The sequence below is a fragment of the Sinocyclocheilus rhinocerous genome, unplaced genomic scaffold (assembly GCF_001515625.1).
Source record: "Sinocyclocheilus rhinocerous isolate Xijiao unplaced genomic scaffold, SAMN03320098_v1.1 scaffold2752, whole genome shotgun sequence".
Lineage (NCBI taxonomy): Eukaryota > Metazoa > Chordata > Actinopteri > Cypriniformes > Cyprinidae > Sinocyclocheilus > Sinocyclocheilus rhinocerous.
This window is the reverse complement of record NW_015632119.1, coordinates 265998-293971: the sequence shown is the minus strand read 5'-3', so window position 1 is coordinate 293971 and position 27974 is coordinate 265998. Positions and strand designations below refer to the sequence as shown.

At 38.9% G+C, this 27974-nt stretch overlaps 2 protein-coding genes across 3 annotated transcripts in view; both read left to right on the top strand.

Moving 5' to 3' along the window:
• The window catches only part of LOC107742203 (connector enhancer of kinase suppressor of ras 3-like), a 34750-nt gene extending 29441 nt beyond the window's left edge, over positions 1–5309 (top strand). The window contains exons 10-13 of the mRNA XM_016555098.1: positions 1127–1248; positions 1706–1893; positions 2835–2921; positions 4775–5309. Coding sequence (XP_016410584.1) covers positions 1127–1248; positions 1706–1893; positions 2835–2921; positions 4775–5067 — 690 coding nt within the window. The 3' untranslated portion in view covers positions 5068–5309. The remainder of the gene's footprint in view (positions 1–1126; positions 1249–1705; positions 1894–2834; positions 2922–4774) is intronic.
• Positions 186–27974, top strand: LOC107742204 (interactor protein for cytohesin exchange factors 1-like). 2 transcript variants are annotated; one of them, XM_016555100.1, is made up of 12 exons: positions 186–199; positions 8980–9075; positions 9265–9339; positions 12585–12621; positions 12890–13059; positions 14424–14497; positions 20998–21069; positions 22032–22093; positions 22239–22333; positions 23854–24001; positions 24489–24670; positions 26812–27974. In XM_016555100.1, the coding sequence occupies exons 2-12, from the start codon at positions 9013–9015 to the stop codon at positions 27043–27045; spliced, it is 1212 nt and encodes a 403-aa protein (XP_016410586.1). In that variant the 5' UTR covers positions 186–199; positions 8980–9012; the 3' UTR covers positions 27046–27974. The 2 variants fall into 2 exon arrangements, with proteins under 2 accessions (XP_016410586.1, XP_016410585.1); XM_016555099.1 differs by lacking the exon at positions 186–199 and having other exon boundaries at positions 8742–9075.

The window sequence follows — 27974 nt, the reverse complement described above, 5'->3', positions numbered from 1 at the left end:
CAAACATCTGAACACTTGTGTAGACTGTTTGTAGAAGGCAAATGACAGCTTGTGAGGCGTTTTCTGCCATTTCTCTGTGTTTCACATTTGGACAAACTCCATGAACTTTCATTGTTTCAACACGAGTGGATGGATTTGCATGGGTGTTGCAGAACTAAAACAATGCAACATTTCTTCCCCTCCACACACACACACACACACACACACACACGTTAACTTGCCTTTGAAAATGCATGTTGATGTCACACGTCATCCACAGCTGACTTATGCTGATTAACAGCAGTTAAGATTTCCCATCAGGATGTGTGTTTCCACCTGATTAAACTCCCGGTCCAAATGTCACACAACCATTGATTTTAGAAATACTGTAGCTAATATTAGTCCATATGGACTCTCCCAAACACCTCGCTATAATTTTAAAGGTCAGACTGTAGACTACAGCTGAAGAAAACGATTTTCCTTCAATAAAAAAAACCAAAAACATTTTAAATGTAAAAAAAAATCAATGATAAAGAGGCACTTTGATTTGTGGTATGAACATGAATGCTACTTCAAATCAGGCTGCTTATTGTATTCTTAAAAGCAATTGGACTAAAATTGGACAAACATACCCTATTAGCAATTATCCATAACGCACAAGCATTATGGCGGTGAGTTTTGCACAGACAAGCACCACTCACATTTCCTTTCATTACCTTTCAATGAATGAAAGCCCTGCTTGCCAACAAATGTCCTTCTTAATATCTGTTTATGCAATTCACATAATCCATACAGGAACTTACTGAGTATAAAGACTATTATTGGTTCTTTCTACAAAAGTAGACCAGTACAGTACAGTAAGTCCACTCTTGCTCTAGCAAAATCTATGACTAAAGGCTTAAAGAAAGTCTGCATTCAACAAAAATTGCCATGTCTTACAAAATAAAGCTGGTCCCTGAGAAGAAAAAAAATACTTCAGTACAAAGTGTCTTATTGTAGTAATTTGGTCTATGGTCTATCAAAGATCTATGATCCAAAAGCTCTGTGATGATTTCATTTAAAAGATATAAGATGAAATTTAGCAAGGTTTTTTTTTTCACGGCTATCATATGTAAATATACCGCATATAATCATTTGTTTGTTTTAGATCCCATCGTATGTGCCTGCCACCCAGTCATCCAGAAATCCTGTGCAAATCAAGCGTCCGGAGAAACCTGCAATTTTAGATCTCTATATTCCTCCTCCTCCTTCCATGCCATACAGCCCACGGTCAGTATCAGTTTCTCTGATAATGTATCTCCATCATATTAAATCAATTAGTCTGTGGCTCTGTTGCAAAACATAGTGAGCTGCCTTGCAGTACATTACAAATTATGCAAACTTAGCTCAAAACATACTTCAGTTTTGATGCGTATGCAACACTCGGCACTTCGACAACTACGATAGAATATATACAATAACGATTCAATTTACAGCACCTTCATAAATTGATTAAAAAGCAAAAACACTCCTGATGCACATTCTTTATTCATCATTTTGTAGAAGTAGGGCTGTAGAAATCTTTTCTGAATTATTTGTAGAACAGGTACATCACCATCTTGATCTGGCCAAAGTTACTTGAACACACCTGACGTCGTAATTTCGACTTCCCAACTTGTAAATACAAACTTTCCACTTTCCCTTTAACTTGGTCTGTTAATGTTGCTTTATCTCTGTATGTCTGTAGAGATGCAGAGACGAGTGAACACGCAGGCGTGAAGATGAGACCAAAAGGTTCAGAGTCGCCCAACTCATCTCTGGATTTAGTTAGTAGACGGCGTTCAAATATCAGCGACTACAACAGCAAACTTAGCATAAACCCACCTGAGGTCGGAGTCCCACAAGCACGACTGAGACAGCGGACCCCATCTAGAGGTCAGTACCTGTTCAACCTATGTGACTTTATTTTGTAACATCACCAAAGTAGCTTCACTGATAACACATGTGATTGTTACGACTTTCTGCAGACAGACGGCAAAATTTGTTCGTTTTTATTTTTGGCGTAATGAAACTCTGATCTGTTTAGTTGTTTGTAGTCTGTACAGCCAAAAAAAAAAAAAACAACTCATAAAACCTGATGCAAACCACACATATAATTGCAAGAAAATGTATTCCTATTGAAACTTTCAGGATGACTAGTCCACTTCAAGTTACTCTTATGACAAAAAAAGTAAAAATCATAAGGTTTGAATGAGTCTGATGAATCCACTGAATGAATAAACTCACTGAATCAGTCAGAGCCATTACTGAATCAACATGAACTGCAAGTTACCTTACATTCTGTTCTAAAATGAAGCAAGTTGTTCATGAAAATCAAATGACTACCCACCTAACAAAAGTATGTTCTAAGAACGTATTGCTAATGTTCCAATTAAGTTATGAAAATGTTATTTCCGAATGCTCTCTGATCATTCAAAATGTCAAGATTTTTAAATGTTTTTTTTTTGTTATGCAAACATTAAAGAAACATTCCATTTTATAATTTTAACATGTTAAGTTTTAAATAAAGCTCTCTGAAGCGTAATGAAACTCTGATCTGTTTAGTTGTTTGTAGTCTGTACAGCAAAAAAAAAATTTTAAATTTTTTTTTTAAATAAAGCGCAATCCTTTAGTGAACTATGTGGCATTTGTGTGCATTGTGAACAAAGCTTCAAAACAAAATCAAATAAAACCTGCACAGAAATAAAAGAGGAGACTCATTTGGTTCCATGACGTCTGCTTTCTTTTCACTCTGAGCCTTTAAATAAAAGTCTTAGCCAGCATGGCTCAAGCAAGGACTCAATTAGACTGATTCTTTCATTGTGCATGTGCTTTAGGGAAGCCGCGTCCCATGTCCATGCCGGTAGACACTTGCCTGGGAGTGTCGGACTCCTCCTCCAGACCCTGGGCTCTTGGAAGGAAAGGTAAGCGCAACACCTGTCTGTGTTTAAACTACCGCTGAAGGGAGTTAGTATCCAGCTGTCAGCGTAAACATTTCACAAGCCCAATTACATGGGCAGGAGCAGACAACGGTCAGATAACACTATGCATTGCATTTTTGTCTGTTTGTCAGTAGCTCAAGGGGTAATCTCTGTATACCCATAGTTCATCAGTAAATATGTGCAATGTTTTTGCAGACTATAAACACATGCAGAGTTGTTTTCTTGTTACTACTGAAGAATGCCTGTTATCATAGCTAGTCAATGGCTAGTTATCATGTTGCATCATGAATTTTTTTTACATTGTTGCTTAGTCCGTAGTCTGGCAGAGGCAGACTTTTGAGCATAAATTCCACTGTGTAACTTATTGTCACATTGTAACTTAGTTCACCCAAAAATGAAAATTCTGTCATTAATTACTCACCCTCGTGCCATTCCAAACCTGTAAGACCTTCATTCATCTTCGGAACACATATTAAGATATTTTTGGTGAAATCCGAGAGCTTTCTGACCCTACATAGACAGCAATGCAACTGATGCATTCAAGGCCCAGAAAGATAGTAAGGACATTGTTAAAATAGTCCATGTGACATCAGTGGTTCAACCGTAATGTTATGAAGCTACGAGAATACTTTTTTGTGCGCAAAGAAAACAAAAATAACAACTTTATTCAACAATTTCTTCTCTTGTCATATTAGCAAAATTCGAACGGAATATCGCAGGCAAAAACTCTATTAAGCATAGCGAAGTATGAAGCGCAGCTCACATAAAAGTTACTTTCAAAACAAGCAGCATTTTGTTGGAAATCTGTCTGGAAAAATCTTCAAATTTACTTATTGCATGGATTACTATTAAACATGACTGGATTGCACCCATGAAAATTTGCCAAACAACGGTAAATGTGTCCGAAACTTAAATCTGAAATCAATGGCACCATATGCACTTATAAGACAGTAAAGTAAATGTGTGCCAAAGTATGAGCAGGAGTAAAGGAGTAAGTTTTGATTATTTGATGGACATATCTGGGGGTTTCTTCTGCTAGATTTAATTAAAAATAACAGATGTCTAATGAAGATTACACTTAAAGTGACTTGGATGTTTGTTTGTTTTTTTCTAAAAAAAATTATTTTGTAAAAGAGTGATAGTAATCCTTTTATTATTTATTGTGTGTTTTCCCCCCAAAATTGTGACTATCCCACATTTGTGGTGTCATTTCCAATGCACTGAAAATTTTTTATCGAGGAAGACAACAGTGTGAGAATAAACTGTGCTTGAGTTGAAAGAAGAAGAAAACAAGCGATAATCAATATAAATATAATTTGTGATGTGTTTGTGTTCTTTCCAAAAGCTTTAATTTTGTAAAATTATGGAAAAGTGTCAAAGTTGTCCATCACAGAGTTCTGCTGAACACTATACATCATTTCAGATGTACTGAAAATTACACTTAAACATGCCTATGAAAAAAAATTGTTATGCATGTATGTTATGCATGTATGTGCACTGTTGGACATTGTTAGTGGACAAATTAAATTAACTAGTGCAAGAATGAAAAGTTTGAAGATATTTTTTTGTCCACAGGGTTGAAAAATGGCAATAGTTACATTGAGCTATGAAAGCAGAATATACAGCTCTCACATTATAAAAATGACTTTAGTTCCTAACAAACTAACAAAAACAATTGAAGTCAGCCAATCAGAATGAAGCTTGCAATTTTGCCAAAGCTTTTGCCATTTTGTCTTTGCCCTCAGAGTCCTTGAACGGTTTGAGAATGCGGTCAATGGTTTTCACTTCTGGTAAATAGCTCTCATCCTTACACGATGTGTCTTGTCTGTTCTCAGGTGATGAGGTCTTGCACAGGTATCTGAGTAACGAACAGATCCCCACCATCTCAGAAGAGTCGCCCTGTTACCCGCTGCCCTACCGCCCCACAGCAGAACGCCAACTCGTCCGAGGGGTCGACCACATCCGCGGCAGCCAGTGTTTTATCAACGCAGACCTACACAACAGCTCCACCATACCCTACCAGGAAGCCGTGGCTCGGAAGCCTGCAGCCAAATCTTCCAAGAGACCCCCCTCAGAACCCTCACTGTTCAGCAGCTGGATCGCCCGACTCAAGCTGCTCACACACTGAATGCGCTGCTGCTGGTTGTCTGCTATCCGTGTGCAGTATTATCACTTCAAATCCGGAATGTTCCACAGGATCTGAAACGAGGATCTATTGAGATTCAGTATTAAAGACATCCTCAGTGTAATGCCTGTTACTTTATTTAAGGTTTCATCAGCATTAAGGACACTACTGAAAACTCTTTCTCTGATAAATCAGGTCTTTAAAAGGATTTTCACTTGGAACTGTGTTATCAATAAGTTATTCAATTTGTGCATATATTATAGATACACGTTCAGCATATTTCCCACTTGCTAAATAGATTTTTTTTTTTAAACATATGCCTTATGTCAGTTAAAGCTATGTCATCTCTGAAACGAGAAAAAGAAAAGATATTGTATAGGAAATTTTTATAATTTTTATTTTTTTAATCAGAGCATCCCTTTTGAAATAAATGTGCACACTGACGTGTCTATAAGGCAAGGAAGTTCTTGTGGAATTCAAAATGTATGATTCAGGGTTGGGAAATTTTCAGAATTTAACATTTCTGGCTCCCTTTTAATACATGAGTGTGCATTTGAATCAATTTGGTCACTCCCCGCAGGAAGTAGAAATGGATTTGAATTGGAATGACAGGAAGTGGAATTTACTGAAATGCAATCTAATGAAATTTCAATGGTCCAAGACAATTTTGACTAATTATGGCTGATTAGTATAATATACTTTATTCTGATTAGACATATTTCTTAAAACTAAATTCACCGCTATCAAATTAACAGCACTATATTGAAGTCAGTAAAATGTTTTTTAAATAAATTTATATTCAGTAAGAATTCATTTAACTGATCAAAAGTGACAAAACAGATTTCTATTTCAAATAAATGCAGTTCGTTTTAAGTTTTTTTTCATTAAAGAATCCTAAAAATAATACTATTTTCACAAAAATATTAAGCAACCATTTTCAACTGATAATAATAGTAAATGTTTTGAGCATCAAATCAGCATATTAGAATGACTTTTAAAAGCATCATGTGACACCAAAGACTGCAGAAAAAGCTGCTGAAAATTCAGTTTTAAATTACATTTTAAATATATTAAAACAGAAAATAGGTATACACTGCAAAAAATGCTTTTCTTACTTAGATTTTTTATCTTGTTTCCAGCCAAAATATCAAAAAATTCTTAAATCAAGAAGGATTTTCTAGAAAAGTAAAAAATATCGTCTTGTTTTCAGAAAAAACATGTCAAAATTAAGTGAGTTTTTGCCTGAAACAAGCAAAATAATCTGCCAATGGGGTAAGCAAAATAATCTTGTTTTCTGTTTGAAATAAGATTATTTTGCTTGTTCTAAGCGAAAACTCACTTAATTTTGACTTGTTATTTCTGAAAACAAGACAATAATTTGTACTTGTCTAGAAAATCCTTCTTGATTTAAGAATATTTCGATATTTTGGCTGAAAACAAGACAAAAAAACTTAAGTAAGAAAAGCATTTTTTGCAGTGTAGATGCTACTTTTATTTTTGATCAAATAAATGCAGCCTTGACGAGCATAAGTGACTTCTTTCAAACACATTAAAAACATCTAACTGACCCCGAACTTTTGAATAGTACTGTGTATATATGTAAGCTATACTTAATTTTTTTTATTTGACATTTTGATGAATTATTACGCCTATAGCAGTTATTCTATTCATTCCATTTTAAATCCACTTCCTCAAATTCGTATTAAAATTACAATTCTGCATCCCATTTGCAACCTCGATTCAAATTCAGAAAATGAAATAGAATTTAAAAGGCATTCTAAATTCAACTCTGAATGACACAGAACCCCGGTGAGTACATTTTGCCATATCACAGTATGAATATAAGTGTCTGCTTTCAAAAGACTTGAATTGTGCTACAGTAGCACAATAATAAAGTCAGAAATCTTTCTTACTTTATTAACTCACATTTCAGTGCAAATTACAGACTGTCTTAGATCATAAATGGTCTTCTGTTGTGAGTGTTATTCATGTGTGAATCATTTCAAATGCAAACAAACTGTTATAAACAAGAGCACTCTTGAGTCTTAAAACCACCCACTGTAACACTAGAGCAAGTCATTAGTTTTAAGCAAGATAGGATACTACTTGATACTCGTTTATGTTGTCAGATAATATTAATAAAGAATGCTATAAATGGAAAAATCATCTCATACCATGGATTCTTGGAAAACGAACCGTTGAGTCCACAGACCAGGGGTCACCAAACTCGGTCCTGGAGGGCCGGTGTCCTGCAGAGTTTAGCTCCAACTTGCCTCAACACACCTGCCTGGAAGTTTCAAGTATACCTAGTAAGAGCTTGATTAGCTGCTTCAGGTGTGTTTGAATGGGGTTGGAGCTGAACTCTGCAGGACACCGGCCCTCCAGTGTGACCCCTGCCTTAGAGCCCGTCCACACGGAGAAGCATTTAGCTGTATACGTAAAGATTTTGTATCGTATCGGCGTTTCGTCCAGACTGATGTGTTTGTGCTGCAGAAGCTACTGAGCCTATTAGCTTTACTAAAGAAAAATAAAAAATGACTAAAGCAAAAATTTTGTATACAGCGCGCAAGGTTTATGCGCATGCTCCAAGCAGTGTTGCCAGATTGGAAATGTCCAAGTATCATACCAGAAGCTCAAAATTATCGTATTTGGAAGAAAATTATCGTACATGAGTCAAACGTACAGAATACAGCTATTTATCTAGACCAACAACTTTTTGACACAACCTGCAAATTACCACAATAGATAAAACACTAGATAAATAACTCCACCTGTGAGTCTCTGTCATAGGAAGCCTGCGTGTTGCCAGATGTTGAGGGGGTTCTTGCCGTCATGGACCGCAAGATAGTGCTCTCATTGGCTTAAAAACAGGGCACCCTCCTGAATTCTTAACACACTCTGAGGTTTTTCAGGTGAAATTCTGAAATTATCATACATTATGGGATTTTTTAAATTATTGATCGTACATCGTACAGATGTCAAAATTATCGTACAGATACGATAATTATCGTACGTATGGCAACACTGGCTCCAAGTCTTCTTCTCCGTTTTTAGTGTATCTCTGTGGCAGAATTACAGCGACACATACTGGTGTGGCATGTATACTACATCGTTTTGAGTCGGTTTCAGTGGTTTCGTGTGTACGCAAATATTTATTGAGATTAGGCTACGCCGTGTTTACGGGATTTTTTTTTTAGAACGAAGAAAAAAAAAAGAGGATCGGATAGGGAAAGCTCTGGCTTCGTGTGGATGGCCATAGAAAAAAAATAATAAAAAAATATCGCACTGAAATCTGATTTATTGGAGATATTTGCATATCAAAATTAATAAATTTTCGACGCTAAATATAAATGAAAACATGGCACTTTAAAATATAATAATCCAACGATTTCTACATAAACGAGGCACAAAATAAAAGCATACACACATTTATGCATTCATTCATTCATTAATTTATTGGTAATCTATGCCATGACACAAAGTCCCGCCCATTTTTTGTACCCCTGTCTTGTTAATTGCCGTTTTAGGCATTTACCTTACATCAACTCCTGTGTAGCATATCATGAGAATTACATGAATAGTAAAGGAAATTATAAATGTATCCCAAAGCATAGCATGGTCCAAAAAGTTTTTAAAGTCATCTTCTGTGCAATGCAACAGTGCCGCGCAGTGGTCGGCATGGCAACTGAAGCGCAAGGAAATTTATCTGACAACAACACACACAAGCAGCTCTACCAAGTCCTCAAGCAAACCGTCAGACTACACTTGAATATAATGACAGAAAAAGATTTCAGTATAATGACTAAAAGTTAACTGCAAAAGGCCTGATAAGGAGTGATTAAATCAATTATGCAAATGAAAGGCGTTATTAGAGGCTCCTGCAAGTCAAACTCAGCGTCCAGAGGCGCTTCACAAACACACACTGAAACCGTTTGTGCGGGGTCTGGGATGTCTGCTAGGGTGATTTTCCGAGGAATAAAATACCTGCAGGTTTTCACATGCTGGTTACAGGTAAGGAAAAGAAAAGAAAAATACACATAATACAGGAAGAAAGAGTGAAAACCAAACGTATCCTCTTGATCAGACGCTTATAACTGTAGCACAAGTTAAAGATGCTTCAAACAAACAGCACAATTCATTTGTATGTCTTTATTATTAATAATAATTAGAATATGTAAAGACTTGTTTTTCTTTGTGCAGTTGGTAGAGGACATATTTGTGCTGGTCTCCTATCTGAAGGCAGCAGAGGTGAATCAGATGAGCCGGACAGAAGCAGTAAGTGTTCACTTCATTCCTCTTGCTGTTTTGGGATCAACAGTTACATTGACTCGTGTCAGAAATCAACTTTTGTGCAAGTATGTCATTTATTTATTCTTTCTTTCTGAGGACATATTTGTTTTCCAACCATATAAACAAACGGCATTTCTGTCAAATAGTTAAAACAAATACTTCAAACTGATCAGTCGAGTGAAAAATCTCAGTGCCTCAATTATAAGATCAAAAGTGGCTGTGAATAATGTCCAAGATATCATACAATAATAAACACTGCTAAAATACATTTGAAATAATCAGCCAGCCACCATGTTCTTTTACTGACTTCCATAACATTGTATTTAAATGTAATCATTGTTGTGAGTTTTGCAGATGTTTTCTCTACATTTAATGATTTCAGAGCTGATATTAACGTTTTTTTATTCTAATGCTTGCATCATAATCTTCAACCACTTCCTATTAACTAGGCATTGAGCTGTCACTATTTCCCAAAGCGCTGCTGAAGATGTTTTTCAAATAATACTCAGCTGAATGTTTATCTGTCTCTACGAGTGTTTATTGCCTGTCTATTCAAATTCTGTTTAAATTTGACAGCCTACTTTTAGAAACTTCCACGAAGCGAAAAGTAGTTCAATAATAAGTTTATTTTAACTATGTACTGTTTTAGAGTTTGGGTTATCTAGACTGAATTAAAATAAATATTTTCTCAAAATTCACACAAAAAAAAAAAAAAGTTTTGAAAACAAAAAAAATTTCATTATAAGTCAGCAAGGGTTTAAAATTGACACCAAGCGGAATAACAACTTCAGAATAACAAAGGTCAGAACCATTATCATCGGCTAACCTCAAAGATGATGAAACCGAAGTATAGATCATGACAGATCTTTTCTTCCAACTAGGGATATGCCGGTATCAAATTTTCATGTTGCGATTAATTGCTAATGCTTTTATCACGGTATGCGGTATTATCACGATACTGAAATTTAGTTTAACAAAAGTGCTGTTATAATACAGTATAACAGGTTTAATAACTTTTTTCTTATAACAAAAATAACTGAACATTTAAATGCAATAAAGCAATACAGAAAAATGTATAAAGTTAAAAGTTTTACACAGATTAAAGTGCAAAAGAACTATAAAGACCAATAGGTATCACTTTACAATAAGACCTCATTAGTTAACCTTAGTTAATGCATTAACATTCACAATGAGCAATAGCTACATTTGCTACAGAAGTTATTAATCTTTGTTTAAAAAATACAAGTCTTAGTTCATGTTAGCTCATTAAATAACACAGTTGCAACTTTCGATTTTAACAACGTGTTATTAAATATTGTAATTACCTAAGATTAATGAATGTTCAGAAGAATTTTTCATTGGCAGTTTATGTTAACTAATGTTATCTAATGAAGCCCTAATGTAAAGTGTGACCGAACAATAAAGAATCAAAACACTTTCAAACAATATCTAGGGCATGTTGTAGTCCAGATTAAAATGTAAAAAAAAAGTTTGAAAATAAATAGCCTATTAAGTCTAAATATTTAAGTATTTGGCGCTGTGATGAACATCATAGCAAATACACAAATCTGAATGGCTGTTTAAATCATTTAAACACGATTCAGAAACCGGAAGTAGTGCAGCTGCTTTGTTTACAGGGTTTCCGGGGTAACGGCTGCATTTAAATGAATTATTATTATTATTATTGTTATTATTTCTGCAGTTTAGCGCCATCTGCTGTCAGAGAGTGAAAGTGCGCTTTCATCCAGAGCGTCTCTCGCATGTTCCGCCATGTGCTTCACGTCCGCTTTACATCAGAGTGCTCACGGGTCTTTCATCCAGCATACAGTGGTGTTGTGCATTTTGACCAGTTTATGGGAAAAGTATTCTTAAAATGCATTCAAAATTCTGAATAATTTGTAATATATAATTATTCACGGTATTTAGAAGTGCCCACGATAACAATATCGTGCATATTCATTACCGTGATATATCGCATTACCGAATACCGGCACAAGTCTACTTCCAACCCGATCTCATTGGAAAATGTAACTTTTTTTTATTTTTTTTTAGGAGTGGCAATTTTGTATGAATTTGTACCGTGTAAACAAATTCAGGTCGTCCAAAAATGCACAAATCCAAATCAGACGAAAATGTATAGGCCTAAATTAGATTGCACATATTCATATTAATAAGCCACTAATTTGCCAGAAGGTAAAATGGTTATGAATTGCCATGAGATTGTGTTTTTTCTTTCGTATTATGACGTACATTTGAAAGTAACGGAATTATCAAAAAAAACAAAAAAAACTTGGTTCCATCCATCAGTTGTTTATTGGATTTTAAAATTAAAAACTTGAGGCAGATGAAAACAAGCTTGCAAGAGCAGGGATTTAATGATTGCATACGTCTGTCGTTTTCACCGGAAGATCCAGTTATGACATTTAAATTATTATTATTGTTTTTATGAAACACATACATGGATAAATCATTCACCATAAGATCTATAATGACGACTTTAAAATATAAAATCCATATTTTGAGAGATTAATTGGAAAAATATCATGATTTGAGGTTGACATTTATACAAGTAGTTGTTGGAGAGTGTATTTTAAGTGCCGTTACTGATTACATCTTCCTCCGGTTTCACAGGCAAGGCTTAAGCCTAGTCCCAGACTAAAATGCATGTCTGGGCTGGTTTAACTGAAAGAAACTTGCACTGACTGATCTTAAAATATATTAGATTCATTGTTCTCAAGATGCACACCAGTAATGTTTTTATCTAAGGCATATTTCTAAAAACGACTTAAATGTCCTAACTGAACTATGGACTAATCCTGGTTTAAACTAAGCCCTGTCTGTGAAACCGGGCCTTAAAGTTTTTCACCTTTTTAATCAGCTTTTCTGCAGTTCAAGTCCTGTGGTGTGTCATGAACAGTGTTGGGCAAGTTACTTCCAAAATGTAATACATTATATATTACCAGTTACTGTCTTTTGAAAGTAATTAGTTACATTACAATATTACTGTCTCTGAATTGTAATGCGTAAAGCGCGAGAGGGAGGATATCAGTATTAGTGTGTACATGTACTTGAACTCTCTCACTGGCGTGTGTGTGGCGGTTCGGGGAAGTGAAGGCTCTCTTTAGGGGCAGCTGTGTTATTAGCGCTGTCTCTCTGAGCTGTGGGCGCTGATGGCTGAGTTCACTGCGTAATTTACAGCATTTCTGTTTTCTCTTTCCTTGCGCTTTCAGTACCCTCTTAAAGACTTTGCCGCTGAGAAGTCTCAAGGTAAGCCGAAAAGCGTTTCTAACATAGACTATTATTGTTAAGACAAGGTATAGATGTTTTAAACTCACCGAAAGAGTAAAATGATCAAGTACACAATGTACAAAGAGCAAAATTTGGATTTGTTAGCGGAATCATGACCCTGTTGATTGTGTCATGCAAACGTGCATGATGTTATCTTTGCTATTGATGCTATTGAGTAAAGGACCCAGTAAGAATGGCACTGCTGAGGGCTGCTGTCGCCTCATTTGCATGTGTTTGTTTGTGATAGGAGATGATGTGATGAGCCGCAGAAGGGTCTCGGTGAAAGACCTGGGCCAGGGCGACTGTCAGGGCTGGTTGTACAAAAGGAAGGAGAGCAAAGGGCTCTTGGGCTGGAGGTGGAAGAAGTTTTGGTTTGTGCTCAAGAAATGTTCGCTCTACTGGTACACATCGGACATGGTAAGTGACGTGGTTTTCCCCTGATAATGTGTGGCCTCGCTACGGAAAATGTGAACATGTGCGTTTATGTCTTCACTTGTTATCGCATGTTGGAAATGAGTATCCAGAAGCCTGTTGCACAAACCTGGTTGAGCAAACTCTTGAGTTTAGAGAGGAGAAAACCAAACCGTTTCAGTGGACTCACAGCACATGCTATACATTTTCTCTGTCAACTGGGTCCTGTGGGTTTGATACGGAGTATGCAGTGAACAGCCAATCTCATGAGCACTTTGATTTGCATTTCACTTTTCTGCTGAAAATGAGGAAATGATGAAAAAACATGAGTTTAAACACATTTACAAGGCTATAGAACCACTGCTGCGGTCACAGAATTTTGAGAAAGAAAATGTCTTTCTGTCAATGCAAGCGAAACAACTTTAAAGTGAATAATTTATATAGATTATAAAGAGCTCAGCCAAAACATGTAAAATGAGTCCTTTTAAAAACTTTTTGTATAGTTTCAAGCATTTAGTTGTATTTATATTAAGTTAAAAGTTAATTAATATTATTAAATGCTAATTAATGATAATTATTTGTACAATTATATTTGTAATTGTTAAAAATATAATTTTATTATATTTGTTCATTAAGCATTAAGAATGCTTTAAGGATATAATGTAAATAAGGTAATATATTATTTTGTATAAAATACAAATAATAAGTAATTAGCAAAATCCAATTGTGCTGCTTTAATTTGGAGCAAGAAATTCAAGGGAGTGGCTTTATTGTGTCAGAGAAGTGTCACTTTGCTCACAGCTAATTAGTCCATTTTTGGTTTGCGATCTCATATCCTGAATAAAACCTGCTCCAAATCATGGCTACATTTCACAAAAGCATAGCTATCTTAAAGGGAAAGTTCACCCCAAAAAAAAATCTGTTATCATTTACTCGCCCTCAAGTTGTTCCAAACCTGTATGATTTTCTTTCTTCTGTGGAACAAGAAAGAAGATATTTTGAAGAATGTGGGAAACCAAACAGTTAATGTTAGCCATTGATTTCCACAGTATGAAAAAAAACAGAAACTGTTTGGTTACCAACCTCCAAAATATCTTCTTGTTCAGCAGAAGAAATAAACTTTTTGGGTGTCATGTGGTTTCTACAAAGCCATAAACCTAGGGGAAACACTGCAATGTACTCAGGCTTACAATGCTTTTGGGTAAGACAGCCCTGATTAGTTATGTACCGTAAATGTGTACCATGGCATTGAACACTGCTAAAATACAATCCACCTTCTTCAAAACCAAAAACCAGAGTTTGTTCAAACTAAACCAAAATTTAGATGAGTAGTCTTTTTCCAGAGACAAGTTCTCTCTGTTTCCTTTCAGGCAGAGAAAGCCGAAGGCTACATCAACCTGAGAGACTTCACCATAGAACAGGCTACCGAATGCAAGAAGAAGTTGTGAGTTCATCTTCCTTATTTACAGAGATTTTTGGCTGTTTGTGGGTAAAAACGACAGGCATGCCTATTGCACCATGTGGCCTCATTATATCTATTTTTCTGAAAGTACTGCGTGCTGAATGTTACAGCAAGCATGGCTATAACTGTTGCTCACACTTGGTAACATACAGCAACCCTAGCAATCATATGCAACACCCACACTAATTCATAAAAGCTCCACACAGAACATCCTACCAACCACCCAGAACACACTTGCAATGATCTCTCAATCCGTGTAGCAACGACTTAGCAGTGCCTCAGAAACCACCTAGAATTGTCCTAGATACCAGCAGCCATAGAAACGCACTAAAACACTTAAGAACCTTAAGAACTGCATGGCAACCAGCTAGACTGCTCTAGTAACAGCATAGAACACCCTGTAAACTGCTCAGAACATCATATCTACCGCATAGCAACCCCCAAGAAACCACCTGCAACACCCAGTCAACTTCATACGAGCTCCTTGGCATCCACACAGAACATCATTACAACTGTATGGCAACCAGCCTTAACACCCTATAGCACTGAAACCATGAAACCACTGCATAGCAACACCATAACTGCAAACCTAGCAGTGCCTTAGTATCCATTGTCATTGTCATAGAAACCACCCAGAGCACACTAGCAGCCATAGTAAAACAAATCAGTAAAAGCACTCCGAGCACCTCAGGAACTGCATTGCAACCACCCAAAACATTCTAGTAACAGCATAAAGACTCCCTGGCAACTCTGCAGAGTATCCTATATAGAGGGAGTGGTTAAGGATATTCTGCCCAAGCCGTCAAACTGACATCATCAGAGAAGGAATGCCATTCCAGAGTGGAAGTATATATTTCAGATTTGGATTACAACGACAAACTTTTTTTTTTTTTTACTTGCACAGTAACATCTCGGTTACGTATGTAACCTTGAATCCCTGAATAGGGAACGAGATGCTGCGATGACATGATCGCTACGGGAACACCTCCGGTGTGACGATTGTCTGAAGCCCTTATACCATCACGCCAATTCATTGGCCAAATAGCGATTAGCACCACCCCCTACGCGTAAGCTATATCAGCGTGCTGCGCACTATTTCATCAGATCTCCACTTGACAAAGGAAGCGCTATCAAAGGTAAGAAACCAGGGGGTGACGACCAACTGAAACGCCTCCCACGGGTGCATGCCCCGCAGATATGGCCGCCACATACACCTTAAGAGTGGCGGGGGTCACTCCCTCAGAAAAACGGCTCTGAAAAAACTCCAGCACTGAACCGATGGGGCAATAGACTGGATCCAGAATGCGTTGTCTACACCAAGAGGCAAAAAGTCTCCACTTGAAAGCATACAAGCGTCTTGTGGAGGGAGCCCTAGAATTAATAATAGTGTCGGTAATCTCAGCCGAGAGACCGGAACACATTAGTGCACTCCACTCAGGGGCCACACCCATAACCTCCATAATTCCGGTCAAGGATGCCAAATCATGCCCCGAGCTTGTGTCAACAGATCGTGTCTGAGGAGAACCTCCCAAGGAGGGCCGGCTAGCAGACTGACTAAGTCCGAGAACCACGTCTGGGTGGGCCACTACGGGGCCACCAGCAGCAAATGTTCCACTCTGTCTGATCGTACTCTGAACAGAATTGCTAGGAGCAACCGGATTGGGGGAAAAGCGTAAGTTCAGGCGACCTGGGACATGGACTGCTCTGATCGACAGGAACTTTGTCTGAGCCCAAAGAAGAACACGCCTCGCCAGCCTGCACAGGGGGCGGGAATGTAATCCTCCTTGACGATTCAGGTATGAAACAACCGTCGTGTTGTCCGTCCTGACTAACACGTGACAACCCCTCAACTGGGGTAAGAACTGTTTGAGAGCCAGTGAGACTGCCAGCAGCTCCAAACGATTTGTGTGCCAGCCACGATGCACCTCTGTCCAGACTCCACAGACTGGCCATCCTTGATGGATAAAACGCCCCCAGCTGGACTCCTTCTTGAAGGAACTGGGGTCTCATCCACAGGCTTAGAGCACGAAAACCTCTGCGTGTCACCATAATTCTGCGAAGCGGATGACAATGAGGTGAAATGATCTGGCTCTTGGCCCACCACTGAAACGGCCGCATGTGGAGCAGGCCCAGCTGAACTACAGGGGACGCCGCCACCATCAGACCCAACAGTCTGAGACGCAAGCCTACGTGGACTAGGTGCCCTGTCTTTAATTGACTTTGACAGGTCTGTAATGACTGCACACCTGCGGAAGACGGGCGTGCCCGCATCATGCGAGAATCCAAGTCCACCCCCAAAAAGGTAGTTTGCTGACATGGCAGCAGGACACTCTTTTGTAGGTTCGTCCGTAATCCTAGGCTCCTCAGATGATCGAGCACTAAGTCTCGATGTGTCAGTGCCTGATCCTGGGATCGAGCTAATATTAGCCAATCATCCAGGTAGTTCAAAATTCGAACGCCTTGGAGCCGCAACGGGGCCAGAGCTGCGTCCATACATTTTGTAAACGTTCGAGGAGCCAGAGCTAGTCCGAACGGAAGAACACAACATTGGTAAGCTTTACCCTCGAAAGCAAACCTGAGGAACGTCCTGTGTCTCTTGACAATCTGGATGCGAAAGTATGCATCCTTTAGATCGATGGTTACAAAGCAATCTTCGGATTGGATCTGAGACAGAATGGACTTTACTGTTAGCATCTTGAACTTGCTCACTCTGAGCACAAGATTTAAATGACACAAGTCCAAAATCAGACGTAAACCACCATCTTTTTTGGGCACAACAAAATACCGGCTGAAAAAGCCTGACTCCATCTGAGTGGGGTATATCTCCTCTATAGCCCCTTTCTCTAGGAGTGACACGATCGCCTGACTCAAAATCGAGGCCTCCCCAGGACGTACTGTCGTAGGAAGAACCCTGCTGAAAGGAGGTGGCCCTTTCCGAAATTGGATGGTGTAACAGTGTCGAATGGTGCATAGTACCCATTGTGAGACGTTGGGCAGGCGTCTCCACGTGGCCAAATAGCCTGCTAGGGGCTTTAGTCGCTCTACGTTTGGCAACAGTTGAAGTACAGGTGCCGAGACATCTCCTGATTGCGGAGAGCTGCTGGCGTCCGCAAAAACAGGTAGTACATGTGGGGCTATCGCACTTGATGAAATCTGCATCTGATTTTCCTGCATAGGGCCCCGAAGCACCTGAGTGGCGGGAAACTCTATAACAGGAAGACATCCAAATGCCCTGTCTGGCCGGCCCACCACCCCAAGAGTGGGGGCTTTGAAGGCCGTCATAAATGAGCCATGCTCGCATGACTCTTGGGCTTTCTCTCGAACTCTGAAGGCTGGAACGCACAGAGTATCTGAGGAAGTGCTCGTCATAGGGACTCGACCTAAAACTGCCCGAGGGCGCAGTATGCGGTGGGACCGTTAAGATCTGAGCCGGGAGGCCACAATGAGAGAGGTGAATACGCTTGCGCGGTTCGTCCAGACTCTCTAAAGGAGGGCCTGGCCTCCGAAGACGAGCAAAGAAATCAGGAACTGCTATTAGGAGCCTGAGAACGAGAGGCCTTTGCCGTTGAACTCAGGTCTATCCGCTTGCGTTGCCGTGGGTGAGCAGGTGGGCGAGACCTAGGACCAGTCCTTATGAGGGGGTACCATAGGCAATGGCTCACACCGCTGGACCTCGCGAGGGCATTGCAAGGAGGATGAGCGTGAACGAGCCGTAGGTGGCTGACGCTCCACTTCCCTAGCCCTGCGCGGGATGAGCTGACGAAACGCGGCAGACTGCTGTTTCGCTGCCCGGAACTGTTCCACGACAGTCGTGACCGAATCCCGAACCGACTGTCATTAAAAATGGGGGCGTCCAAAAGAAAGGTTCTGTCCTTTTCCTTAATGTCAGTGAGAGTGAGCCAAAGGTGGCGCTCAACTGACACCAAACCTGCCATGGACCTGCCCACTGCTTGAGCACTAAGCGCCAAGTCCGTAGCTCGCCTGGGCTCTTTAACAGGCTCCGGGGTCAGGCCTTCCCCCTCATCCAGCTCCTTAAGCACATCTGCTTGATAAGCCTGGAGTACACCCATAGAATGAAGCACAGCGGCCATGTAAGATTTCCCGACCAAAGCGGATGTAATCCTACACAGCTTGGACGGCAACAGGGGGTGTGACTTCCAAGACGGAGCCGAGTTTGGCGCGAGATGTGCCGCGAGATGTGCCGCGAGAGTCTCTTCTACAGCCAGCATCGCCGCGTAGCCGTGTTTCACCATTTTGGAAACCTTGGCGAAATCAGTGGCAGCGGGATTGGTAATACACGCCGAAAAAGGTTGTTTCCAAGACCTCAAAACCTCATGGTGGAGGTCTTGGAAGAAAGGGAGAGGCCTACGGGGCTGAGACGGAGTGCGGCTAGACAAAAATCGGTCGTCCAGTTTCGACTGGGCCTGATTTTGCGCCGGCTCGCTATCCCATTCTAACCCCAGCTAATCCACAGCGCGCGTCACAACATCTAACAGTTCGCTGTAAGATGGGGAGGTGCGTTTCTTCTGTCCGCTCGGAGGGAGAGAACTGCACGTTTCAGCCAATAAATCCTCCGAATCAGAGGCCGCTGTGGACAGCACGTCTTCGTCATACGGTTCACAATGGAAAGACATCGCATCACGAGCTTCCGGGGTAGGCCGCAAATCATTGTTGACAAAGACAACGGGCTCCACGTAGCGCTCTTCGAGCACTTGCACATGGCCTGGAGAGAGCGAGAGGAAGGGAGAAAACTCCGTCGTCTCACTCTCCATGAGCCCCGGCTCGCATGCATTACCCCAAGCGACCGTCTCATGTGGCGCCTCGGCAACCGCAGAAACGGGATGGCGGGGGTTAAATACGAGGCCTACTTTCTTAGAGAAGACCGCGAGCCTCGAGCGCAATACTTTTAGCCGCAGGTTATCACAGTGTCGACAGTCAGAAAGGCCACTAAGTGCCGCTTGAGCGTGTTGTAGGCCCAAACATTGCATGCACCTGTTATGAGTGTCTCCTCCTGCGATAATCCTGTCACACGGCTCGACGCATCTCCTGTTGCTCATCATGTCCAATGAAAAGGAGTAAACTGCTCTTTGAAGGAAAAATAGCTGAGAACATGACGAAAAAAACGCTTTCCTATGGGCGACAGATGATTCGCTTCCTGAAGGAAATTAAATCTGATGAAATAGCGCGCAGCACGCTGATATAACTTACGTGTAGGGGGCGGTGCTAAGCGCTATTTGGCCAATGAATTGGCGTGATGGTATAAGGGCTTCAGACATTCGTCATACCGGAGGTGTTGCCATAGCGATGATGTCATCGCAGCATTGAAGTGAACCTATGAGAGGGAACACCAACAACACCATAATAGCAATACACTTAAAGGTGCAGTATGTAATATCGACAGCTAGCAGTTGAAAAGGTACTGCAGTCCAAATTCAAAATATTGGAGAGAATTGTTTCTCCCACCACCTCCTCCTCAAACTCGACACACACGTGGGTTGCCAGATTGAGGACACGCAACAGGAACGAGCGCAGTTGACGGTGGAAGGCGACGAGCCTTACACTGTAAGTTAATAAGTAAATTTTTCCTCCTTTTAATATGCCTGTGCTCATAGAGTTTTTTAGATGGATGCCAAGGCTTTTTTTCGGTTGGATAGAATGTTTTTTTTAGGTTGCGATCTCTGACCCAGTTCGTTTACTTGCTTCCATTGCTGCAATGCGCTTTGTTTTCCACCAACTGGCAACCCAGGGTGTCGAAGTACTATTGTACAGTACTATTGGGTAAATTAGAAGTGGGTGGAATCACACAGACCATATCAAAAACAGACTTTCTGCCACAGATTGCATATTTTCAAAAGTAGAACAACTACATTGACTTACAGAGAAATAAGTATGTGAACTTAGCATGATTCCTAAATATCTGCAAACATATTATTGCATTTTAATGCTTTAGTAAGGTCATAAAATTACATACTACACCTTTAACACATCCAGGCAATGACCCACAACAGATAAAAATATGCATATGCAATATGCAGTACTCATATCTTTTCTGCAGAGAATGTAAATGGTTATGAGGTTGTTATTTGACTGATTTGACTGGCTGTTATTTTGAACAAATAGTGTGAATTGTCAGGCTGTAAATCAGAATTTTTTTTTCTTTTTTCACACTAGAAGTGTGTCATCTATACCCCTCTTAATGCACGCTCAGAACACAGGAAACTGTCTGCTCTAAGTGTGTGGTCTGAGCTACTGTGTTTTTCACAGACTTCCTTCATAAAGACATACAGTAGCTCTGCTTTACTTTGATAGTTATGATTGGATGTAGATAAGACAGGAGACAAACTTTGGTGTCGAATACGTTTTCGGTTTTGTGTAATGCTTCCACTACGTCATGCAACCACACATCCACAAAGATACTGTCTCTGAGAACTGCTGGAGTTGTGTATGTTTTAATCTGCATTCACTTCATTCTTATTTTCCAGTGCAATGAAAGCATGCCACCTCCACATGCTGACACTCTACTTTGCAGCTGAGAACATGAAAGACATGAACAAGTGAGTGTGAAAAGACAAAAATAATTTCTTGTGTTTGTAAATGTGGTCAGAGATAAACTGCTTGCTGATCTACACTTATGAAAAAAAAAAAAAAAAAATTTTTTAGTCATGTAGCACTTACTCATATATGTGAAGCGTGTGGGTCCGGTATTTGGCCCAACGTGACATGTTTGCATTGCAGTGTGGCAGGCTGCTTTGACACCTCACTGTGACCAAAGCTGTCTGCAGCACACCACGCAATTGAGCATGTTTGATGAAAACACAGGGTTTTGCAGACATCCAGTACTAAAAATAGTTAGTACTAGTTAGTAATAGGAGTTTGGACTTTCGCTGGTAGAATGTGAATACAATTTTAAGTTGAATTTCTTATTATAATGTGTAAATAAGTGTAAACAAGTCTGTATACAGTACATTATCTAATCTCATGAACACTTCAATTGTAAATTAGCCTCAAAAATGTGTATATAAAGTGTAACAGAGTTGTCTGTGGTGTGAGCGAACTACTCATTTATAGTGAATGGCTTAAATTTCAGTTGGACTCTTCCTAGCAAAGCTTTTGAATGGCTTCAGAATACCTGAGTTTACCACATAATTTGTATGGACTAGTTTCTACAACACTATAATGGTGCGTGACAGATGTGTTTACTACTTTTTAAATGTTTTTGTATGGAAAAGAGCAGCCTGAGATTCTTCAAAATATCTCCTTTTTGTTCCATGGAACAACACAAGTGTGAGTAAAAGATGAAAAGATGACATTTCTTTTTTTGTAAACCATTCCTGTAAAGGTTTATTGAAACATACTGAAATAAACCTGTGAGTGGAAAAAAACATTGAGAGAAAGCTGTAGGTGTGCTGCTATTAAACTGTGTGGGCAGAGACATACACACATGATGATCCATTACAATTATTCCACAGATCTGATGAGGGTAGATTTACCGTAATTAATGTTCTTTTTAATCTAGATGGCTGGCTAAACTTACCCAGGCTTCAAATGAACCCGCGCCCACAGACTCAACCGATGGAGGTAAAGATTCACACCACACATGCATACAGAAACCCGGTTAATACAGAGTGTCTATTTCAGTCCACTTCACGTCTCATCAAAGCCAAACCTGACACTTTAATAGCTGCATTAATCTGGTATTGAGACTGTGATTGTGTGACTATAGAGTGCTATAGTGAGGAGAGTGATGATGAGGATGAAGCAGACACCGCTGAGATGTGTGCAGAGGTCATGGATCAGCTGACCCCCGGCTCTCTGCATGTGAGTAACCGACATGCTCATTTAAACAGACCCATAACCATAAGTTAAGTCAGCATTTAACTCTTCTATTCATTGTGGTTTATATGTGCTATTAATACCTGGTGAATAAGAAAATGGGTCACACAATGGTTTGAAAAAGAAAATACATTGGCCAGATATATGTCTGATTCGTCTTTTTTTTTTTTTGTGGAAAGAAATTAATACTTTTATTTAGCAAAGATGCATTAAATTGATCCAAAATGACAGTAGATTTCCATTTTTTAAATAAATGTTAATTACTATTCATCAAAGAATCTTGAAACAAAAAAAGATCATAGTTTCCACAAAAATATTAAGTAGAACAAATGCTTTCAACAGAAATGTTTCTTGAGCAGCAAATCATATAAAATGATTTCTGAAGGATCATGTGACACTGAAGCCTGGAGTAATGATGCTGAAAATTCCGATTTAGCAGGAATAAATATATTAAAATATATTATATCATAATTAGTGCTGTCAAACAATTAATCGCATCCAAAATAAAAGTTTTTGTTTACATAATATATGTGTGTACACTGTGTATATTTATTATGTATATATAAATACAAACACATGCATGTATATATTTAAGAAAAAATATGTTATGTTTATATATTAAATATTTTTATATATAATATAAAATATAAGAATATAAATATATAAATGTATTTTAATCATGACAACTCTCTGAAGATTTTAGCATGGTGATGGATATGACAATGTTAATGTATTTTGTCTTGGCAGAATAGATCTGCTATGCTGCTGCTGAATTGCTGCTGCTGTTGGTTATTGCTGTAGTTGTAGATTATTGCTGCTGCTGCAAGCAAGTACAGGAACTTGCTACTGCCAATGCATATGGTGATACGGTGCCGTGAGTATTTAAGACATGCTGCTGCTGCACAAATAGCATATAAAATAACCCCGTAGCAGATCTATACAGGTGGAGCTGGGGAAGGTGGAGGGTTTCAGAGAAACTCTGAAAGCGCGCTGCAGGAATCTCAAGTGAATGCTAGCCAGCCATGTAAATGCAAGGCAATAAGCTCATTGGTTGCATATGCAGCATGAACCAATCAGCTTGTGCCAAGTCGTTTAACTCTCTGAATATAATCAGTTACGTTAACAACCCATCAGCCTGCGCCATTTAGATATAATATTTTTAAAATATATACTGTATGTGTGTGTATTTATATATACATAATAAATATACACCGCACACATAAAAATATTATGTAAACAAAAACTTTTATTTTGGATGTGATTATCGCGATTAATCATTTGACAGCACTAATAAAATGGAAATTTTAATGTATATTAAAATGGGATTTTTTTATTTAAATATTTCACAATATTACATTTTTAGCTGTATTTTTTATCAAATAAATACAGTCTTGGTGAGCATTAGAAATTTCTTTCACACAAGTTAAGTTTTGTTTCCTTTTTAAAAACGGAATTTCTTTGAGATTTTGAAAGATTGATGTTATATTTGTGTGTGGATGTTTCAGGGTTGTCTCCCGCCTCCCCGCACCTCTTCCTCTCCATGTCAGGACTCGTTCCGCACAGAGACTCAAAGTGCAGACAGTGAGTCGTGGCAGGAGATCAGCTCAGAGGAAGACCCCATCCGCAAAATACAGGAGTTCAAAGGGAATGACTGTGAGTGAGCGCTGGAATGAGATCTTTTAACCTTATGAGAGTGTTGCATGGGAAAAGTCTGAAATAAAAAACGTTTTAAAGGGATAGTTCACCCAAACTGAAAACTGTCATCATCAGTTATTCATCCTCATTTTGTTCCAAAGCCATAAGATTTTCATTCATCTTCAAAACACAAATGAAGATATTTTTAATACAATTTTAATCCAAGTCTTATGAAGAGACACGATCGCTTGAGCTGCTGTTGATTGTTTTTGATGTGCTCTGTATAGATACTGATTCTTGACAAGTAAAACATGTTCTACAGGTTTTTCTGCTATTTGCTTTTAAAAATTACCCCCAAAAATCAAACATTTATTTATGATTTAAAAAAATCGTTATCCAGTTATGGCTAACTCCTGGAATAGTCATGGAAACTCATTGCTCATAAAGTGTGCTAATCCTGTAAATTGGTTCGTAACCAAATACTCTTGTAATATTCTTTCATCAGGCCCCCCGTCTGATGAGATGGAGATGCTGTATCTTCACCTCAAGCAGGTGAGGCTGTCCCCCACAGGAGCCTTGCAGCCAACTACCAAACGTGACTTCAGGTCCTCCTTCATCAGACGCTGCAAAAATGAGAGCATTAATGAGAAACTGCACCTGATTCGAGCTTTAAACAGCACTTTAAAGGTGAGTTTGACATTGGTGTGGCCATTCAAAGGTCAGAAGTGTCCTGTTTGAGTGTTTGTCCAGAAAGAGTTGATCTAAATAGTAATTAATCTACCGGTGTACCATTTATCTTTATTAAACTAGACTTTATTTCATCATGTTGTGTTGCTTTGTAAGTATATATTCAGGGTTTCTTAAACGGGTCTTAAAAGTCTAAGTTCGCCCTTCCATAAATGATGGCCTTAAAATGTCTTAAATTCACGTCATGGCATTAAATGTTGCATGCACTGCTAAAAATTTATATATTCCTCAGTATTGTGTCTTGTTTTCCAATACAAATATCTAAACATCTTAAATCAAGATACATTTACTTAAGGTGCAAAATGAAGAGATGAAGTCTTGTTTTCTGGGAAATTGAACACAATTAAGTGAGTTTGTGCCCAAAACATGAATAAATGGTGATGAAAACTTGTTTTCCTTTTTAATGAAGTTGATTTTCTGAGCCCAAACATTGGCAGGTATTTTTCCTTGTTTTAATCAAAAACTCACTTCATTTTGACTTCATTAAGACTTCTTATTTCATTTTGCTTCTCAAGTAAATGTGTCTTGATTTAAGAATCTTCAGACATTTGCACTGGAAAACAAAACAAATCTGAGGAAGAACATCATTTTTTTTGCAGTGTGATCAGAAGTTACAGTAAGTTATTGCCATATTCTAGTGGTTGGGACCCTGATATTGCAATGCATTATGTTGAGAAATAGCAGAAAACATTTAGCAAATGCACTATAAACCTGAATTCTAAAGTTTAATACTGCAGTAAAGCCGTGATCGATTTTATGATCATGATGTAGTTGGATAGCATGTAATACATGTTGGTGCATTGTGAAGTTGTGTCCTCTTCTCGTTAGTGCAGTCTTGTCTAACTGTTTAAGATATTTCACTTCCTCTATAGTGCTTTAAAGTAGAATATTATCTGTGGCCTGTGCTGTGAAATCAAGGGAAGCTACACTGACTCACTCTGCTTTGCACTATGTACAGTCGGAGGCAGGTGGTATTTATAATTGAGAGGGGAGGGGGATGTTTGCATCCTAGGAAGCGTTTGATTGGACAGAATCTCTCCAGTGCATTGTGACTCATCAGACTATATAATATATAAAGAAACTTGGGGGCGAGTCAATTATTTCTGCCCATAGATCTTAAGTTGTGTTCTCTTCCAGTTGCAATACTTTAAAAAAACACAAAACTGTGGCAACATGAGACTAGTCTGATAAATGCTTACTAACCTAGTCTGTGTCATTTTTATCTATAAATAACACTTTAGTTACACTTACAGCTTTCAGCTTTGTTGACATAAGTTCTGCACAAGGATACTGAGATAGGAGTTGAGGTAACGCGATTGTTGTTTATATGGAGCTGAACATGTAGTTTTCAAGGCTGTTGTCTTGAATCAGCTAAGGAACATAAACTTGTCTCCTTACTGCTACCTTCATATGTTCATACGGTAGTTAAAACCAGCTAGAAACAGTGTAACCAGAACAGGTGTTTGACATCACGTCTCTGTTGACATGCATAATTATTTTATATCAGGTTAAAATAATTTTATATCCAGAGATGGATTCATATACTTCTAGACAATCTAGAACTGCTGGTATTGAAGAAATTGGATTTTCAATAAATAATAATATGGCAATCTTGTGACAATTTCCCTCCTCATCAACTATTCCTTGTATATGATGGTTGCACCTTATGCTCTCAGCCAATGGTTCAATGCTTTAGAGCAAATGGCATCTCCCTGTCTTGTTCCCCTCCCAAGATCAAAGAACTCTGAACTCCGTTCACCCTAACTCTTGATTTAGGATTAGGATCAAATATTTGTATCCATCTTATAAATGTGTCATGAAACCCCATGTGTGCCAGCGTTCGTTTTAAATATGTCCAATCCAATCTATCAAACGCCTTTTCCGCATCTAAACTAAGTAACATTGAGGGAACCTTTCTTTTTCCTGCAATAATAGAATTCTTGTTCGTTATTTGAAGTCTACAGACACTAGATGGCAGTATTGATGAGACAAAAACATGGCAGCTTTACTTTAACATTTGGAAGCTGTATTCATAGTTTCAGAAGAATCCATCATATCATTCTGTGTCTGTCTTATTTCAGGCGAAGGAGGCCGATCTGCAGGCCATAGAGCAGGTCTTGAGTGAACCGTCTCTGAGCGCTTGTAAATACAGACAGTGGCGAGATGCTAATGTGCTCCTGCTGCAGGAGATCGGAGAGAAACACAAGAGTGCCGTGAAGCCACAAGCCCAGGAACCTCATCCCCAGCGCCAGTCGCTCTTCAGCCCGAACACTGCGCTCCCTGCCGTCACTGTGTACACAGAGACCAGCCTGTGAAGACGAGACTATGATCATTGAGAAAAAAACAAACCGAAACAGATGTGTGCCGTGTGAATACGACCACAGGGCCTATACGACGCCGACAGGAACACAAACAGAGCGGGAAACATCAAGGGCTGGCTTCCTGGACACAAATGAAGCTTCTCTGAAACACTTCAAACAGATACTAGCCTGCAAAAGCACATCATGGAGCTGAGAGAAATGACCTCAATGTTGACTCATTTGATATCAGTTTTCTCTGAATTTGAGCACAGAAGAGCCTAACTTGTGTGTCACAGGACAAGAAACCCAAGTTCAGTCATAACTCATTTCCGAGACCTGTAGTTCAGAATAATTGTAACACATGTATAAATACTAACGGATGTATTTCTTGTCAGTTTTGTTCACATCATTCAGTGTTTTGATGAAGAAAGGTTCTAAACATGTTGCAAACTTGTGTTTGTAGCCGTTCTGTAACTAGTTAAACTGTTGAATGAAATGGAGTGTTTTGGAGGGAATTTGCTTTTATGAATCACTCATGGATTTATAACAACATTGGGATAAGGTGTGTTGTCTAGTTTGACTTTTTAATGCAGCCTATACAAGATCTATACATGAACACACTCCTGCATGTACATATTGTTCAGCCCTTGTGTTTGTTACCAAATCACTCCATTTCACACGTACTATACACACAAATTCTATTCTTAAACTTGCTTGTATTTGGTCGTTTTAGGAGTGGAGACTTGCTTTACCTGTTTTTAACACGACGGTCCCTTTTAGATGTACATATTTTAGCATTTTACAACTGGAAATGAATGTCTTGAGTATTGTACATTTTTGTATAAATGTCTGATTTAACTGTATAAATGTTTACTTGATATTTTTGAAGTAATTCATGCTGAAGGTGTGCCAAAGGAAATAAAAAATGGCTGTTTAATATTTTC

Coding starts and splice junctions, on each gene's coding strand:
- LOC107742204 (XM_016555099.1), top strand. CDS start 8,914: ATGCAAATGAAAGGCGTTATTAGAGGCTCCTGCAAGTCAAACTCAGCG. Junction 21,070..22,031: donor AACATGAAAGACATGAACAA/GTGAGTGTGAAA, acceptor TTTTTAATCTAG/ATGGCTGGCTAAACTTACCC. Junction 24,671..26,811: donor CTTTAAACAGCACTTTAAAG/GTGAGTTTGACA, acceptor GTCTTATTTCAG/GCGAAGGAGGCCGATCTGCA.